At 31.9% G+C, this 19,331-nt stretch overlaps 1 protein-coding gene across 1 annotated transcript; it reads right to left on the minus strand.

Moving 5' to 3' along the window:
* Nucleotides 1-1,849: 1,849 nt before the first annotated feature.
* On the minus strand, nt 1,850-4,991 carry LOC120159440 (transcription factor MYBS3-like). Its single transcript, XM_039170035.1, has 3 exons — nt 4,528-4,991; nt 2,641-2,852; nt 1,850-2,563 (listed from the first exon to the last, which is right to left on the minus strand). Exons 1-3 carry the CDS (start codon nt 4,856-4,858, stop codon nt 2,057-2,059), a joined length of 1,050 nt encoding a protein of 349 aa, XP_039025966.1. The 5' UTR covers nt 4,859-4,991; the 3' UTR covers nt 1,850-2,056.
* Nucleotides 4,992-19,331: the final 14,340 nt, after the last annotated feature.

A 19,331-nucleotide genomic window follows, 5' to 3' on the forward strand; every position in this document is an offset into this window, starting at 1 on the left:
GAGTTGCCAGGCATGAAAACTTAGTTGGCAAAGGAATTAGCTTTGCTGCACTTGCTTCCTTCTGGAGAAATACCCCATCCCTTTGCTTCTTTTAAAAAGGGAATGAATGATCATACATTAACTTGTGGCCATTGATGCAATCAAGTTAAACTTTAAAGGCCTGCTTTTTGCATACATATTCTTCATGCAGCAGCAGCATCTATTCTCTTCTTTAGAATCTGTCTTTTCCAATTAACCCCCCCACTATAACCCTTTGTGGTTTGGCCTAAACTTTATCCAAATAAACTGAATGAGGCATCATCCTCGTAGCATACCTGAAAAGTAAATGCGAGAATCGAATTATATGCCGAGTAGAACCACCCATCCAATTGCTGATATGATGGCACCACATCACCCACACTAATATGTTTTACCTTTTTACTTTCACCTTCTCCCTCGTGTACCTTTTTACTTTTATCTTGATTTTACATGCATATGGTCATATGTCCATCCATACTTTCAACCATCTATTTTCACTCCTCCAATGAATTTAAATCTATATAAAATGAAAAGAGTTTTACGGTGTATAATTGGATCTTATCTCTTTTATTTTTTGAATTAATCACCAATATCTGACCTACTGACCGACTAATCCAGATCGGGTACTGCAGAGGCGAGGGCAACCCTCTCGATCCGATTTTGCTCCATTCACAAACGTCAGGGTTTGAACCCCTGATATTGTTTTAAGGAATCTAGTTTTACGATGTATAATTGGATCTTATATCTTCTTTAATTTTACATCTTTAATTTATTTTTTAATTTGAATATTGAATATATGGATAATATATTTGGATTGAGATATTCAAATTTGAATAATCATTATTAACATCAATTTTATTTTATGAATAATGAATTTGAACCAAAATATATGTATCATTTCCCTAGTTTACCTTTAAATTTTTTGTTTAAAAAACGATATTACTAAACAGAGAATTAACATCTAACAAATGATTTAATTAATTCGCATGCAAATAGTAATTTAAAAGTTAAAACCTATTACTCTATAATTTATTACTTTATTATCAATTAATTATTATATTTATTATTTATTACATATATATTTAGATATTAACTAAATTTAGTTATCATTTAACTTTCAACCAATAAAATTATACCATAATCCAAACTAATTATCAATAAAATTTCAGTCAATAACTAATAGATATTATTTTATGTTTTAATCTAAAAATTAATTAAATATAAAAATAAAATACGCGATGACTTTAATTTAAAATTTCAATAGAAACAATACAATTTCTCTGATCGTAATTAAATAATTAAAGATTAATAGAGGCTATATTATTGGGTAAATCGCCTTTGTTTTGACTTCCATGTCAAAAATAGATACATAGGCCGCCATAACTTTTGACTTCACTTCAGGTCTTTTAATGTAATTAGTCTCCTAGCTTATGTCACATATATTTACATATAATTCTTTTTATTTAGTTAATTATATCGGTTGCATGATACGTTAGTTATTAAATAAATTATTATTATTTCTAGAGATTATAGGTTCGAACACTAACGACGGCAAAAGTGATTGAACGTTCATTGTCAAATGAGTCTACCCGAAGATCTTGGTTAGGACCAGAAGTAGCTGTATATCTTTTATTTCATTTAATTATTATTTAAAGATACACAATTATTTATTAATACATATTATAGTTTTTTTTTGTTTATTTAAACTATTTAGCTATTTGTGTTTCTGAGTATTTTTACGACATGAAGGATATATTACATATATATATACGAATTGTGAAATCTACTAATCTAATAATTATGTTGGATTAATGGGGTTGGTCAGATGATCTGAAATTAAAGTTGTCACAAGCTGTATACTCTGAAAAGTTAAAAGTTTAGCAGAGCGGAAATATAAACTGCTCTTACCCTATATTGTAAGGACCTTCAAATTTCATACCGTAACAAATAGTACAACTAAAGTAAATATCGTAAATGTTGAAAAGATTAACCTAAACAAGATGTAGCTGTACCGTCTTCCTTCTCTGCATTTCCGAGTTTAGAGTAAGACTGCTTGAATGGCACTGGTCTTACCATTGCTCAAATCCTTGCCACCAGGTGGTGCATTTGCATGAAATGCTGATTGTCGCGATGGTTCGCCAAGTAGTAGTTTCAAGGATAGTGGTGAAGGCTCTCTGTGGCCACTCTCGGCCCCTCCGATGCTAAGCCGAGACATACCGACTAGTTCGTCTACGTTGACGGGTTCTTTGGGAAGCAATGGGATCGGCTTCAGTACCTGATGTTGAGTTGCTCCTATGCCCTTATCTTCATTTGGAGGGGCTGGATTCGGCGGCCAAAAGGGGTAGGGAATAGGTACGTAAGGTGGAAAGAAACCATGGACCATAGGTGTCAATCCACTTGATCTCACCATAGTTTCTTCTCCGTGCTCGAATTCTGAGTTGAGAGAGAGGTTTAATGAAGGTATCGAATTTGCATCGTCAACTTCTTCTACCCGTGAAGAAGGCAACAAAACGTGCTCTTCCGGCACTGTGGGTGTATCCGTAGCCTGCAAAACAATAAAAAGTGAGTTGTCTTGCTAGTGTTAGCAAATGCCAAAATGCAACATAAAGAGGCAAGACAAACCATGTCATCCGGAACCATGTCGAAAAGGCTTGAACGTCTCTTTCTTCGGCTAAAATTACTCTGACGGATGAAATACTTCTGGGCGTGACTTGCTACCTGAGTAGGTGTCCTTGACACCACAAAATTCCGAGCTATTCCCCGCCAGTCCCCTTTCCCTAATTTCTGGAGGCCAACTAGAAAGAGCCGATGTTCCTCTTCGGTCCATGGGGTACCTGTGAAGCAACCAAATTTTAACTGCTTTTCTCCAAATATCATGCCAAATCAATAATTTTCTATGTCAGCATATATTTCCATTCCACCGGTTGTACCGATAATCCATCCCTGATCGCCGTCCTCTCCTCTATCATGGATGACTTAAAGTTGCATGGGACAAACGGTAAGCTAACCATTGATGTTTGTTGATGGGAACAAATTTGACTCATCGTTGATGGTTCATCCCTTTTAATTTGGAAGGAAAGTCGCGGCTAGTGTAGATACGGCCGTTGGCCGATGTTTAACTGTGATAGAGATGGAAGCATTAGGAAGATGGGGTTGAGAAGGAGAAGGAAGTAATCAAGACCCCATCTCTCTTATGCTTCCATCTCTATCAAATAGAAAACCGGCCACACTTCCTCCTAACCCAGAAGGGATAAACCATCGTCAGCCTACGAGTTAAACTTGTTCCATCAACAAAATACAATGTCGCTTGGAAAACCAAACCTTGCTTGGATGAAACCCACAACAGTTGCAATCACATCAAAGTTCACTTCAGAAATTAGAGCCGCTCATAGTTCACAGGCACATCATTTCCCAAAAAAATGAAGCAAAACACTTTGGAGTCCCCAACATTCCAATCTTTTACCATATAAAGAAACCTATATCTAGGCCACTCAAATAACTCTTCCCACGAGTTAAGAATCAACTTATGCAACACATTGAGGCAAAAAGTAGTGTCCTTTCCAGAAATTAACAAGAAGGAATACAATAATTATCAATCCAAATATCCAAATAAATAAACCACTTAAGCCAGCTTAAAATTTTCTTTTTTCCCAAGGTTAGTGTTAGGTATATGTACTCGAATATGAGTGGATGATAATGACACAAACAAGTTTCAGAACCATAAAGCACAAACAACGCATTTACTTTTCACCAAGAACGAGGAAACCTCGCATCACTCAATAAAATACAATAAATTTTTGGAGAAAATTATAGCTTGAAAGCTCCATTCACGGTTCGGGTATGGCGAAGCGAGGGAGAGATTATTCTATCATTACAAAGCAGCCAATTATCCTTACTCATCTGGCCCCCCAAAACTACCCATAATAAGAACATTGAATTTTTAAAATATAAATATAGATAGAGAAAGAGCTAAACTAGGGGAGGCAGGCTATTTTAAATACCAAGTGTGATTACATATTATAATCTTAAAAAACACACAAAAGAAGACTACTTCTACACGCTACTGATCTCCCATAATTTCTAAAACCCTGAATCAGAAATAATAAAGGTTACTACTCGAATTTTCTTAGCCAAAAATATTTTACTGAAAATGAAGAATTTGATGTATCATTCAAAATTTTCCTACAAGATAAAGCACTTACTTAAGTAACAAAGTATAAGACTAATGAAAAAGGAAATTTTATAATGGAAGTTATTACGTTAAATTAATATGAAGGTAAATAGGCATTTTCTACATTTACTTCAAAATGAAGATAACAAAACAAAATCTAAAATATCCCAGAAGGAAGTAATATAGTTGATTGACCATTAATATGCTGTCAACACTGTTTCTCATGAGTAAAATGTTATGAAAGATTGTAAAAATCAACCTTAAATTAAAGTTAAAATCCTCGAGGGGAAAAATGGTAAATAAACAACGCAAAAAACGCAGCGTTCTGGACTAATCACCTTTCTTTCTTTCTCCACGACAATTGTTTGAGACGTGCACGGCGGGGTCATCAGAGAGGTAGCCGTCGGGCTCGTTGTTCGGGTCACGAACGTGATCGGATAAAGGAGAGTCATGATTAGGCGAAGCGGCGGCTGATGACGAGCTATGGTAGTGCGCCGACGACAAATTTCCCATACTCGCACTCTTTTTTATTATCGAGCCATCCGTCAGACGGACACCGAATAGCTTCACTCCTCCGCCCCTAATCCCGCCGTTTCCGCCACCACCGCGCGTGGGACACGTGCGATAGTTGTGGCCGTTGTTGCTGCAATGCGAGCATCGCCGAGTCATGAGTCGACGAGTCAAAACCAATTGGAAAACAAATAATCTGGTGTTATTTATTTATCTATTTGTCAAAAAACCTGGAAAAAAATAGATCAATAAACACAATAAATTTAGAGAGAGATTTGAGAGAGAAGTGCTTGGAAAATGAAAGAGAAGAAAGTAAAGGAGGAGGACTATACAATGGGGAGAAAAGAAAGAAAGGGTGTTTTTGGTATTTCCTGATTCAGTTCAGGCTCGGAGGATTATCATATCTCACTGGATCTTTCATTCGGATAGACTAAATTACGGTGTTAGCCTCGTAGGAAAATAACGTCCTGCTTGAATAAATGTGAATACTCTATTATATGTGTGTTAAATATGTCTATTCATACCAATTATATTAAACACATGACAATTTTAAAACTATCTTCAAATGTTCTTTTTATCTCTCAATCTTTATAAGTTATAAACTAATTAATAAATTTATTAATTCTTGTAAAATTATTACATTAATATTATAAAATATTTATTATATATTACTTAATTTATTATATTTAAGTATATGATATATATATTTATCCATTCACAACTATCAAGATAGATATAGGTTATGTTTTTATTTTAATTAATATTATTATAATTTTAATGTTTCGAAATATATCACTAATGTAACACGTTGATGCACAATATTAATTAAATTGTTCTTATTAAATAAATATTAAACAATATAATGACCTATCAACAATTAATTTTTTTATTATTTAATTTAAATTTTAATAAGAATATAATTAATTTATATTTTTTTATTAAAAATATAATTATTTTAGGATCATAACACTTAATTTATATAAGTTTACATATTCATCCAATAACAATCATCAAACTAACCGTCGACGATTTTATTCATTGTCGAAAAATCGTGTTACTTACATGTGGTTATGTAATGTCATCCCCACTATGCTCTACCGAATATCGTGTAATTTTTTTTACAATTGCATATTAATTTATTCAGTTATTAAGGAATTATTAATAATTTTTGGTTTATATACAATTGGAGCTGTTGTTTTAATTAATGTTACATGCTTATAGATTCATCCTATGCAAAGATACAGTCTTCAGTTCCTCTCATTGGAACTAATTTCGGAAGTGATTTTGCGTATTTACCACCAATAATAGCATAACTCGACGGTTTAGGTAATTTGAAATCATTGAACGACTAATTCAGATCGGGTACAACAGAGACGATTTACAAAAAAAAAAGTAAAAAATAATAAAACAAAAGAATATTTGTAACATCTTAAAACACCTTACCTTTTATCTCTGTTCTCAACGACTAGTCCATATTTTTATTGATAAGATCAATTAACGATATGTAACTATAATATTTTCAATCGTAAAGTGAATTAACAACATATTTACAGTGAAAATAAGACAAATATAACAACTGTGAATAAAAAAACTCATGATAAATCGAGATTTATAATAATCTTAACCGTATGAAAAAAAAATATTAATTACAAAAAAATAAAGAGTTAATCATAGCCTTTGATTAATCTTATCCAACGATCTTAGAAAGACAAAACTAAGATTTCTACACTCGGTGTAAGTAGATTTTTATCCAACGATCTTAAATTTATGTAAAATTAAAAGAGTTTTACATTGTGTAACATGATCTTGTCCTATAAGTAATATACTTATTATAATTAATTCTATTAAAATATATTTGTTTTGACTAGTTTTATTAAAAAAAATTAATTTTAGTTTTATTAAAATATATTCATTATAATTAATTTAATATTTTAATTGTAAATTATATTTATATAGAATAATAATTCGTATAACTTTTAAAAAAAATCACAAAATCACCAACCAACCAGCTGATATCTTAATCATTTAAATTCAAGACCATATCCAATGAATTTAAATAATGGGACATAAAAGAACCTTATGTAAGGACAAAACATTAAAGCCAAATGTGTACGGACACGTGATGACCCTGTGTTTTGCTTAAAGAATACGGCATATGTAATTATATATTATTGGATAAACTACACGTTAATATTTAAATTATTAATTTTATTCCGTTTTGGTGCTTAATTTTTATTTTAAATCAGTCATAACTTTAATTTAAGTTTAAATTTAGTATATCGCCGATAAAAAATTAACGGTGATAACAACGTGTTATAATAAAGTAATATCATGACATTATTGGAATAACTTAGAAAATAACATGTCAAGAATTATGTTAATTTTTTAACGAAAAAGATCAAATTAAACTTAAACTAAACGTTTGGTATGATTTTGAAAAAAATAAAGTTTGAATATTAAAATGAAAAAAAACAATAAGTTAGCTACTAAATCTATAACTTACTCTATATTCTTTCTTTAAATACCAGAAGAAGATGAATCAATTGCAAAGTCAAGCTTTATGGACTTTTTTTTTCTGGGGAAAAAAGATTAAGTTAACTTCAAGGCCAATAATTTCGGGAATATTTGAGTGCATCGTTATTCTATCATATCTTTTCATTTTAAGAGTAATATCAAAATTATTTACTAATTTATGTTATACATACACGTTAATTTTATATGGTTTTATATATATTTTTTGATCTAATTTGAGAACGAATTTACGAATAATATTTTAATATTTAATTTAAATTAAAATTTTAATTGATAATATTCATTCAAGTTTAAAAGGACAATTGAATTTTAAATTCCAAATTAAACATTTATAGAAATTAAATTCTTAGAATTAAAAATAAACAAACTAATTTTAAGAGCATAAAGAGTTTAGGGACTGTGTACCCAATTAAACATATTATATATATTATATCTTATCATATTTTAATAATTTTTTATAAACTTTTTTTTAGTATCATCATACTTATAATTTGCTTTATGAGCTGGGATTAGTTTGAATAATAAGTATAAGGGTAAAGTATAGTAATGATCATTGAATTTTTTGAAGCTTTCATTTAGGTCTCTCAACTTTTAAACTTGCAATACAATATCCCAACATTTAGTCCGTTGTAATGGTCCCCGACGTTACATTGCCGTTAGAAGACGCTGATTGGCAATGAGATCATCGTTTGCAGCTATGAAAATTTGGGTAAATTATATAAATGGTATTCTTATCATATTTTAATAATTTTTTATAAACTTTTTTTTAGTATCATCATACTTATAATTTGCTTTATGAGCTGGGATTAGTTTGAATAATAAGTATAAGGGTAAAGTATAGTAATGATCATTGAACTTTTTTGAAGCTTTCATTTAGGTCTCTCAACTTTTAAAACTTGCAATACAATCTCCCAACATTTAGTCCGTTTGTAATATGGTCCCCGACGTTACATTGCCGTTAGAAGACGCTGACGTGGCAGTGAGATCATCGTTTGCAGCTATGAAAATTTGGGTAAATTATATAAATGGTCACTAAACTTTTTAAGTGCTTGCATTTAGGTCCCTCAACTATTAAAACTTGTAAAACAGTCCTTAATTTCAATCTAAACCCCAAATTCCAAATTAATTCAACTACAATCTAAACCCAAAATTCCAAAATAATCAAATATATTGAGTTAACCAAGATTTCATGTTAACCAGATTTATATAATTTTTTTGATTTTTTTTATGTTTTGATTGAGTTGTATTCAGTGAAAATTGATTGTTACTGTTCGATTGAGTTCATGTGCAATTGAATGGTGGGGTATGCATGTGTAAATGACGTTTGATGGTATTGGATATTGAGCTCTAATTTCTTATTGTTTTTTCAGATTGTATTGCATGTATATTGGGTACTGAGTTTGAATAAAATATTGTAAACATTGCTGCTATTTAAATATTGGTTGTTGGGACTTAAATGTGAAACTTTTTTTCATGAACTTAAATCTATAAATGTTCAAATAGTAACAACAATTTCACATGAATTTGGCATCATTTCACATGCATACCCCACCATTCAATTGCACATGAACTTAATCGAACAGTAACAATCAATTTTCACTGAATACAACTCAATCAAAACATAAAAAAAAATCAAAAAAATCATATAAATCTTGGTTAACATGAAATCTTGGTTAACTCAATATTATTTTGATTATTTTGGAATTTTGGGTTTAGATTGTAGTTGAATTAATTTGGAATTTGGGGTTTAGATTGAAATTAAGGACTGTTTTACAAGTTTTAATAGTTGAGGGACCTAAATGCAAGCATCTGAAAAGTTCAATGACCATTTATATAATTTATCCTAATTTTCATAGCTACAAACGGTGATCTCATTGCCACATCAGCGTCTTCTAACGACAGTGTAACGTTGGGGACCATATTACAAATAGACTAAATGTTGGGGGACTGTATTATAAGTTTTAAAAGTTGAGGGACCTAAATGAAAGCTTTAAAAAGTTCAATGACCGTTACTATAATTTACCCTAAGTATAATTGTGTGTGTGTGTGTGTAACATATAGATACATTTATTTCCTGAAAGTAAACTGGTCTGAGTGTGAAAAGGTGAAATCACTACTTTTAAGTAGAGATGGAAATGGGATTCAAACCCGATGGTTCGACTCGATCGGGTTAAATTTTTAATAAACATTTCGAGTTCAAATTGTGTTTGGTCGGGATTTTTTAAAGGTGATGTTTGGGTCGGGTCGGATTCGAGTTTAGGGTGAAAAATATCTTATCCGACCCGGTCCCAAAAAAAATATAATTTTACCTTATATATTTAGAAATAATTACAATAATACCCCTCTCTATATATATATATATATATATTCAATTAAATCATTATTTTTATTGAATACAAATAATATTTTTTTATTATTTTAAGTCGGGTTGGCTGAAACCCAACCCAAAGCCGACCCATATCCATCCCTACTTTTAAGCCATTGAATTTATTTTTAAAATAACAGTTGAGTTTTTCTCTTTAAAATTAAAATTATAAAAGAAATAATATATTCATATATCGATAACAAAAGAAATAATAGATCCATAAATAGATTTTAGGAAGGATATATATATTAATAATATAATTTTTTTACGTAGTGTAAAATATATTCAATTCTAAACAGAATAAATTTAGATCAGATCCACACGATGAACTATTGTCATAACCATTTTAGGTGAAATATTAAATATTATTTTAAAAACGATTATGACTTTAATAAAAAATTGGTGATTTTGGATTGATTTGAAAAATATATTCAATTCTAAATCAGAATAAATTTAGATCAGATCCACACACGATGAACTATATGTCATAACCATTTTTAGGTGAAATAATTAAATATTATTTTTAAAAACGATTATGACTTTAATAAAAAATTGGTGATTTTGGATTGATTTGAATTAAATTGAAAATGGAGTCGCCATCGACCTTGGGTTAGGTAGGTCGAATACCTAAAAACGTCTTTTAAAACAATTTTAAGAAAAATCATTTTCTAGACAAAATTCGGTATACGTGTAGGGAAAGGTAAATACCCCACAACGCCCAAAATTGGTACTGGTCGCTTACATGTCGTAAAATGGTGGAAATTTCAAATCAAATATAAAGTTAAATATGATCCGTTTATTGAACATGATTAATTTGCTTCGAATCAATTAATTAGAGAAAATTCTTTAATTCGAAAAAAAATCTCGAAATTAGCAATCCTCCATTGGAAAGAAACTCGTCTATTTCTTATCAATAAAAGAATGTTCCCTCAATCGATAAAGTACGGGTCAAATATAAAAAATATTGACAGTACAAAAAAAATACATAACTTGCATTGATCAATATAAAATAAGATGAATTAACAATTAACAAACTAAATTGATTTATTCAAGTTCCATTTTTGAACGTCGTATTAGATTGTACCACTTCAATCAAGTGATACTTTCTACGCCCGTTCTACAAATTCGCATTCTTGAAACTATTCAGATAACATTAACAGTTAAAGAAATGGAAAAAAATATAAAATACAAAATAAAACATACACCACAAATAAAGTTAAACATATTTATTTACATATGACATAAATAATACATAACATAAAAAGATGTAGATACGATTGACATAAATACAAATCAATATTACAATCACCAAATATAATAATCAAAAGTAAATAATAAAATTACAAGGACTAACATGGTAAATAAAACAGAGTAAAAATCAAAAATATTAAACATTTCAGACACTAAAATAAAAATCCCCAAACGAAATTTAGGACTAAAATGCAATAAAACATAAACATGAAGGCTGAATAATAATTAAACTAAATACACAATGACTAAAATAAAATACATACGAATGTCATGACCAGATTCGAATACCACAAAAAAATATACAATGAACTAAACAGTGACTAAAATGAACCTAAATTAAGCCTAAATCAAACATTAACCCAATCGAACCCACAAGCCAACATAAAGGACCGAAATGAAAAGGAAGCAAAACAGATGACCAAAATCATAAACCTCATCTAAAATAAAAACTAAGAACAAAGATGGACTAAAATAAAAGGCAACCAGTTTAAAGACTAAAACATAAATGTTAATAAATTTCATTAATATACATACAATGATCAAAAAAAATTAATCACAATCAATAAACCTGAATATGCAAAAACAAAACTAATATTACAGAAAATTTAAGGACTGAAATAAACATTTCACAAGTTCCAGGCCTGATATATAAAAATTATCATAAACATCAACACATATATTAGGACGAAAATATAACAAGAAATCAAAAGGAGACTCAAATAGAAAACTGAAACCTAAAGACTAAATAGGAATTAGACCATACATGCCAATGGCTAAATATATATTTACAAATATAGTGACCAATGTCAAATATTAATAGAAATAACTTAACAAATAATAAAAGGACTAAAATATAATAAGGAAACATAAGAATCTGAAATCAAATAAATGAAACTTCATTTAATGGCTACAACAGAACATTACAAATACACGGGGACCTATAGTGCGATTTACCCTAAATATATGAGAAACACGGGTGAGTTTCTCAACCTGCAGGGACTAAACACGCCATTAGCCCTTTAAAACTCTGAAAACACGGGAATGGGGTGCCCAAAACGGCTGCGTTTTGCTCCCCACATTTAAGCCCCCAAAACGGCTTCTCCCCTCACTTTTGCTTCATTCTAACAGACGAAGAGAGAGAGAGAGTTCCAGAGAACTCTCCCAACTCTCTCAAACGACGAGAGAACGGCCACGGTGGCCGGAGGCTCCCACGGCGGGGCCGACGGCTGCGCACGGCGGCCGGAGAAGTGAAACTGAGCCCAAACGAACCCTCTCTTCTCCCTTGAACCAGAACCCTAAACTTTATAGCTTAAAAACCTATCTAGACCCCTAAATCTTAGGTTGTTACCTCTCGAAGCAACAAGAATCCGGCGACTCTTGGTGTTCCTAACCGCTTCGAACCCACGGTGAGATCTTCTCTCTCTCTCTTCCTTTTGTTTTTATGCTTTTTTTTCCTTTTCTTCTGTAAAACCCGAATGGTCTCTCTTTTTTGTTATCACCGCCTGCCTCCCTGTTCTCTTTGCTTCCTTCCTTTTATCTTGTTTTTCATGTGGTTGATTTTTGCTTCGTTTGGTGAGATGATGATGTCTAGAATAGCCCATGGCTTTCTCTGATTTTGCAAGATATAAATCCCGAATATTAGGGATTTATTGGTATTTTAATTTGGGTTTGGTTTTTGGTGATTTTATCACTGTGGGTGTCACTGTAGGTGGATGTTCGATCACTATTCATGCAGGAGAACAGTCGGCGACGACGGGACATCTCGGCTTGGTGGCTCGGTGATTGGCTCACGGCTGGGGAAGCTGAGGAGTTGAAGTCGCGGCTGCCATTAGGGGATTAGGGTTAAAACCTAATTTGTTTTAGGGTTTGAAACCCTAATCTGATGGGTTGGTTCAGGGTACTGGGCCATTAGGTTTAGCTAGTTGGGCTCCGGGAATGGACCTTCTGTAATCTGGGCTTAGTGGCCTACAAAAATTGTAATATGTAATTAATAAACATAATAATAATAAATAATAATAATAATAATAAATATATATAAATAATAATAAAAAAGACCCGGACAAAAACGGGTGTCTACAGCTGCCCCTCTTTGCCCATTCTTGTGTTAACAAGAATAGGGCAAAGACGACAAGAAATCACGTTTTGTCTGTTCTCTCCCTTAGAAATTAGATAATTTTAGTTGTTGGGACGACACTGCTCATACGTGATGAAGAGTTCGGGTCGTTTAAGGTTAACGCGGTTCCTACGTGATAAGGACATCTGGTCGGGGAATGACACGGCTCATACGTGATGAAGAGTTCTGGCCATCTAAAGGTGATAACACGGTTCCTACGTGATGAGGACGGCTGGTTATCTATGGTTGACACGGCTCCTACGTGATAAGGAGATCTGGTCTGGGAATGACCCGGCTCATACGTGATGAGGACGGCTGGTTATCTATGGTTGACACGGCTCCTACGTGATAAGGAGATCTGGTCTGGGAATGACACGGCTCATACGTGATGAAGAGTTCTGGCCATCTAAAGGTGATAACACGGTTCCTACGTGATGAGGACGGCTGGTTATCTATGGTTGACACGGCTCCTACGTGATAAGGAAATCTGGTCTGGGGATGACACGGTTCCTACATGATGAGGACGGCTGGCCATCTTTAGGAGCTATGGTTTCAAGAGAAACCAACTCAAAGATGTGTTTCAATAGAAACAACTCAAAAATTGGATTTTGATAAAAAATTGTCTCAAGGGAGATTAATTTTGTTTCAAGAAAAACAAGCTCAAAGATAATGTGTTTCAAAAGCAACTGTCTCGAAAGAGACAAAATTCGTTTCAAATGAAACAACTCAAAAGATGACGTTTAAAGGGAATTGTCTCAAGCGAGACAAAATTTGTTTTTAAGGGAAACGTTCTCAAATATCGGTGTTTCATGGGAAACTGTCTCAAATGAGACAAAATTCATTTCAAGGGAAACGATCTCAAAGATGTTTGTTTTGTTTCAAGGGAAACAGATTCAAAGATGGTAAATTTTGTTTCCAAAGAAACAAACTCAAAGATTTTTCTCAAAGAAATTGTTTTAAGGGATAAAACATTGTTTCCAGAGAAACAAGCTCAAAGATGATCTTGTTTTAAGAGAAAATGCTTCAATAGAAAATGTTTCAAGTGAAACGACTCAAAAATGGTTTTATTTCAAGTGAAACAAACTCAAAGATTTTGTATTTCTAGAGAAACTGCCTCAAAAGAGTCAAAATTTGTTTTAATAAAAACAATCTCAAAGGTGGGTAGTTTTAAAAGAAATTGTCTAAACGATCTCAAATGTGGGTATTTTCAGAAGAAGTTGTCTCGAGAGACAAAATTTTGTTTCAAAGGAAACAAACTCAAAGATTTTTTTCAAAAGAAATTGTCTTTAAGAGATAAAATTTTGTTTCAAAAGAAACAGACTCAAAGATGGATCACATCTTAAGTGAGACCAAATTTGTTTCAAATGAAACAATCTCAAAAGTTAGTTTTTCATTAGAAACTGTCTCAAGAGAGACAACATTTGTTTTTAAAGAAATAGACTCAAAGATGATTTTGTTAAGAGAAACAACTCAAAGATTTTCAAAATGAACATATTCAAAGATTTACTTCAAGAGAAACTGTCTCAAGAGATACAAAATTCATTTTAAGAGAAATAGATTCAAAGATTTTTTTCAAAAGAAATTATCTTAAAAGAGACAAAATTTTGTTTCCAAAGAAACAAACTCAAAGATTTTTGTTTTAAAAGAAACTATCTTAAGAGAGACAAAATTTTGTTTCCAAAGAAACAAACTCAAAGATTTTTTTCAAAAGAAACAATCTCAAAGATTTTTTTTTCACAAAATTGTCTCAAGAGAGACAAAACTTTGTTTCAGCTCAAAGATTTTTCACGAAATTGTCTCAAGAGAGACAAAACTTTGTTTCAAAATAAATAGACTCAAAGATTTTTCAAAAGAAACAACTCAAAGATATTTATTCAAAAGGAACAAACTCCAAGATTTTTATTCAAAAGGAACAAACTCAAAGATTTTTTTCAAGAGAAACTGTCTCAAGAGAGACAAAACTTTGTTTCAAAATAAATAGACTCAAAGATTTTTTCAAAAGAAACAACTCAAAGATATTTATTCAAAAGGAACAAACTCCAAGATTTTTATTCAAAAGGAACAAACTCAAAGATTTTTTTCAAGAGAAACTGTCTCAAGAGAGACAAAAAAAATCGTTTTAAAAGATTCAAATATTGTCAATTTTGTTTATATGGAAATAATCTCAAGGGTGGTTTTCAAAAGTGTTTATTTTGTTTCAAATGAAACAATTTCAGGATTTGTTAAAAGGGAAAACTGTCTCGTGCGAGACAAATCAGCTTTGAAAATCTCAAGTGATATTAATTTTGCTTTAAGTACAACAACCTTGAAATTTGTATTATGAGAGAAATGATGTCTCAAGCGAGACAAATTTGCTTTAAGATATAGTCTCAAATGAGACAAAATTTGTTTTTAGAGAAATTGTCTCAAGCGAGACAAAGTTTGTTTTTGAGGAAACGATCTCAAGTGAGATCAACTTTGTTTAATGTGAAACAAATTCGAAATTTGGATCTCAAAGGGAAAAGGTCTCAAGCGAGACGAAATTTGTTTTGAAAGAAACAAGAATCTAAGGTGAGATTAATTTGTTTTAGTGAATCAAATTCAAAATTTGTATCTCAAAGGAAAAATGTCTCAAGCGAGACGAAGTTTGTTTTAAGAGAATTTGTCTTAAGTGATACAAACTTTGTTTTTAAAGAAATTGTCTCAAGCAAAACAAAATTTGAGAAAACGATCTCAAGTGAGATCAACTTTGTTTAATGTGAAACAAATTCGAAATTTGTATCTCAATGAAAAATGTCTCCAGTGAGGCGGAATTTGTTTTTCAAGAAATTGTCTCAAACGAGACAAAATTTGTTTTTAGAAAGCTGTCTCAATCGAGACAAAATTTGATTTGAAAGAAATTGTCTCAAGCGAGACAAAAAATTGTTTTAAAATTCTCAAAATTTGTGGAAAAATATCTCAAGTGAGACAAAATTTTGTTTTGAAATAGATACGATCTCAAATGAGATCAACTTTGTTTAATGTGAAACAAATTCAAAATTTGGATCTCAAAGGAAAAATGTCTCAAATGAGACGAAATTTGTTTTAAAATAAATTGTCTCAAGCGAGACAAAATTTGTTTTTAGAAAAATCTCAAGGTTTGTGGAAAAATGTCTCAAGAGACTGAATTTTACTTCAATAAAAAACCTCAAAGATGATAGATAGTCTTCTTGTTCCTGTATGTGAGGAAATGTCTTGATTGTTGACTTCAAGAAGTCAAATCATTGCTTCTTCAAGTTAGGGATTTCTGGTCATTTCTGAGCTTTGATTTCCTGAGAGATCAAAATGATGTATTTTGACTGACTATCTTGGATGTTATGATGGATGTCAAGATGAAATTTATTGATTTTTTTATTGAATTTGTCCTCCAGCGAGGAGAAAAATGTCTTTAATACACATGATGATAAATGTTTGATGCAAATTTATGTATCATGTATGTATGTGTATGTATGTAAATATGTATGTATGTGTTGATGTATGTTTTCTCAATCTGGAAGGATAATTGTTGCGAGAGCAGTCTTCACTCTATCATTGATTCAATTTGTCTGTATTTCCACCAATGTGTACTCTTACAAACCTTGACCTGAGACCATTTGTTTATTCCATCAAATTTTGCCCTAAAATTTAGCTTCTCTTGCCCCAGCTTCGATCTTGAGCTTCAGATAGATATTTTTTTTGAATTCCAAGATACGCCTCCAGAGAGATTATCTTGTTTAAAAATGTTTTTATTCTTCTTTTATTTCAAAGTCTGAAAATATCATAGTTTTGAAAAATGTTTAATCAAAAGTTTTGAAAATATTGCTCCTTTCAAGGTTTCTCAATTGACAAATCATAGAACAAGAGTTCATTGGATATCAAAGAATTAATTACACTTTTAATCCTTTAATAAATTATAGCTATTTGACAAGTGTCAAGATCAATGTTATCTTTGAGAAATGGTTAAGTAAGGAAGGATAAAAAGGTCTCAAGTGGTTATTTTGGTCAAAGGTATGATATTCTCATTTATTTGATGTTCACTGATCTGATGGAGCAGCTTTTGTACTCATATATGGAAGTGTTCTCCGACTCACAGCTCTCATGTTCTCGTTTATGTTATGCGATACCTCATCAAGGGATTTGTGCGATCGTCTCTTATGCATTAGTCTTCATATTCGAGCCGCCTTTTCAGGTTTTCAACTCGAATCCTCCTTTGGTTTCAAGACGTTAATAAGAATTTACGTCTTGAACCCCCCTTTGCTATTTTTTATCTATCATGCATTAAAGATTTTAGAAAACCTTTTGTAAATAAAAGATTAATCCTGATGAGCGGGATGAAATCTGAAGATAGTCTCTTCTGTTTAGAAATCCATGTATGATTAGAAGGGACTTTTTAGGCACGTAATGTGGGCCATGGTTCATGGTTATGAAAGAAAGGGATAAATAGGCCCAAACAAGTGTTGAAAGGTGATTGAATCAAGGATCAATTAACTCTGATGCCTTCAATCTTGTCTTGCTCAATTTGAATATGCTCGTATTAGTCCTTTGTCTTCTCTTGATGTTCTATGATCTTCCGGTGAACTAATTCTGGATCAATCTCATAGTTTGAAACTTGATGTGCCATTTGAGTCGAGAGACTCTTTGTATGTGCTCTTTGTCCACTTTCTCTTCTTTTTTTTTTCACTTTGTTTCTTTCTCTTTGTTTTTCTTTTCTCTTCGCTTTAATATGATCTTTGCACTGTGTATTTGGTTCACCTTTTGGTATCTTATCTGGATCAATGGTCTTCACTCATACGAGCATATTTCCTCTAACTTGCCCCCCAATATGGAGGGTGATCCTTGATTAGGGTTGAATCAGAAGAAAATATCATTCAGGCTCAAATGGGGACACAAGGGATATATTTTCTCCTTTTGTGAAGGGATAAATAAAGAAAGCCGTTCATCATCTCATACACAGAAGTCCTTGCAGAAGAGGTATCCCCAGGGGATTAGATTTTCAGGATTAATTTTTATTTAAATGAAAATAGTAATTAATGCATGATAGAATTATTTTGAATGAATTCTATTTTTTTCTCTTCGCTTCTTGCTCTCAACATGTCTCAATTGCTCATGCTCGTCTTCAGAAAATTGATGCGAGATGCCCCACACTGTGTCTTCTTTGTAGGAAGGTTTATGTTCAAGTGAACATCTTGTACTCAATGTTTGTAGGTTTTATTGGTAGAAAATGTTGGTTTTTCGTGTATGGGTATGACTTTTGTGTCTCAAAAAAAATAAATACAGTGTTTCAAAGTGGAAAGAATGTTTCAAGGTCTCAAAGAGATAGAATGTGATAGAATGTCAAAAATTGGTTATTTGGTAGTGACTAGGAATTATTTCGGGTAAAAATCGAGAGATTTTATTTTAGGGTTTTAGACAGGATAAAATAGGTCTAATCTTGCCATATGTCAAAAATCTATAATTCTTGAAGAATTAAAAGAATATGTAATTCATTCGATATTCAAAGAACTAAAGATTAAAATTTGTTCAATTATTTAACCTTAGAAGGTAGCATCATTTCAGTCATCAAAGATTAAAAATATTTAAGCAAATATTGAAGAAAGAACAAAAACGAGTTCAAACAAAACAATCTCTATGGATGCAAGTGGTTGATGCAATGACTTCTCTGGCTTAGTATTAGGATACCCCTGAATAAATCATATTATGGATTTTGTGCTTTAGTGTCTTGTAGTTCTCGGTGGAATGTCTGGAGCTTCTTAGGTGGAAATTGTGCACTGGATCAACATCGTAGACCTCAGGGAACGATGACTCTTTTCTCGAACCATCCTGGAAGACTCAATCGAACAAGCTTCTATCGTGTTGATTTCAGCTTCTTGTTTATATTCTCAATATGGTCACGTGATCAGGATTACTTCCACTGACTTCTCCACAAATTGATCTCATGTTTTTATGAATGATGCATATGAAAATGCTTAAAAATAAAATATATGTGCAAAGTAAAAAGATGCAAATGCAGATGGAAAAATGTTGACCCCAACGATGAATATCCTAGAATAGTCTTCACCAGAAATAAAAGTTTTCACATTACAAGACAATCCAATTTACAAACATGTCTTCGCTTAGATGGTGAGCCTGGAATGGATCACTGCTTCATCTCGGATCTTCGTCCTCAATAATGATGCCCCTCAAGTGCTCTGTAATCTGACTCCGTTAATGCCTCGGCTATGCTGAAGTTTGTGTTTCACTCCCTGATGGTTAACGATGGAATAATTGTGGATGAGAATCTACTGCTGGATTACTCCTTAGATCAGTGGATTATCATATTAGTCTCGAATGATGCACGATCTTCGAGAAAATCTCATTCTTGTACTCTGGACTTC

This window comes from Hibiscus syriacus, unplaced genomic scaffold (genome assembly GCF_006381635.1).
Source record: "Hibiscus syriacus cultivar Baekdansim isolate YM2019G1 unplaced genomic scaffold, ASM638163v2 tig00111366_pilon, whole genome shotgun sequence".
Classification (NCBI taxonomy): Eukaryota; Viridiplantae; Streptophyta; class Magnoliopsida; order Malvales; family Malvaceae; genus Hibiscus; species Hibiscus syriacus.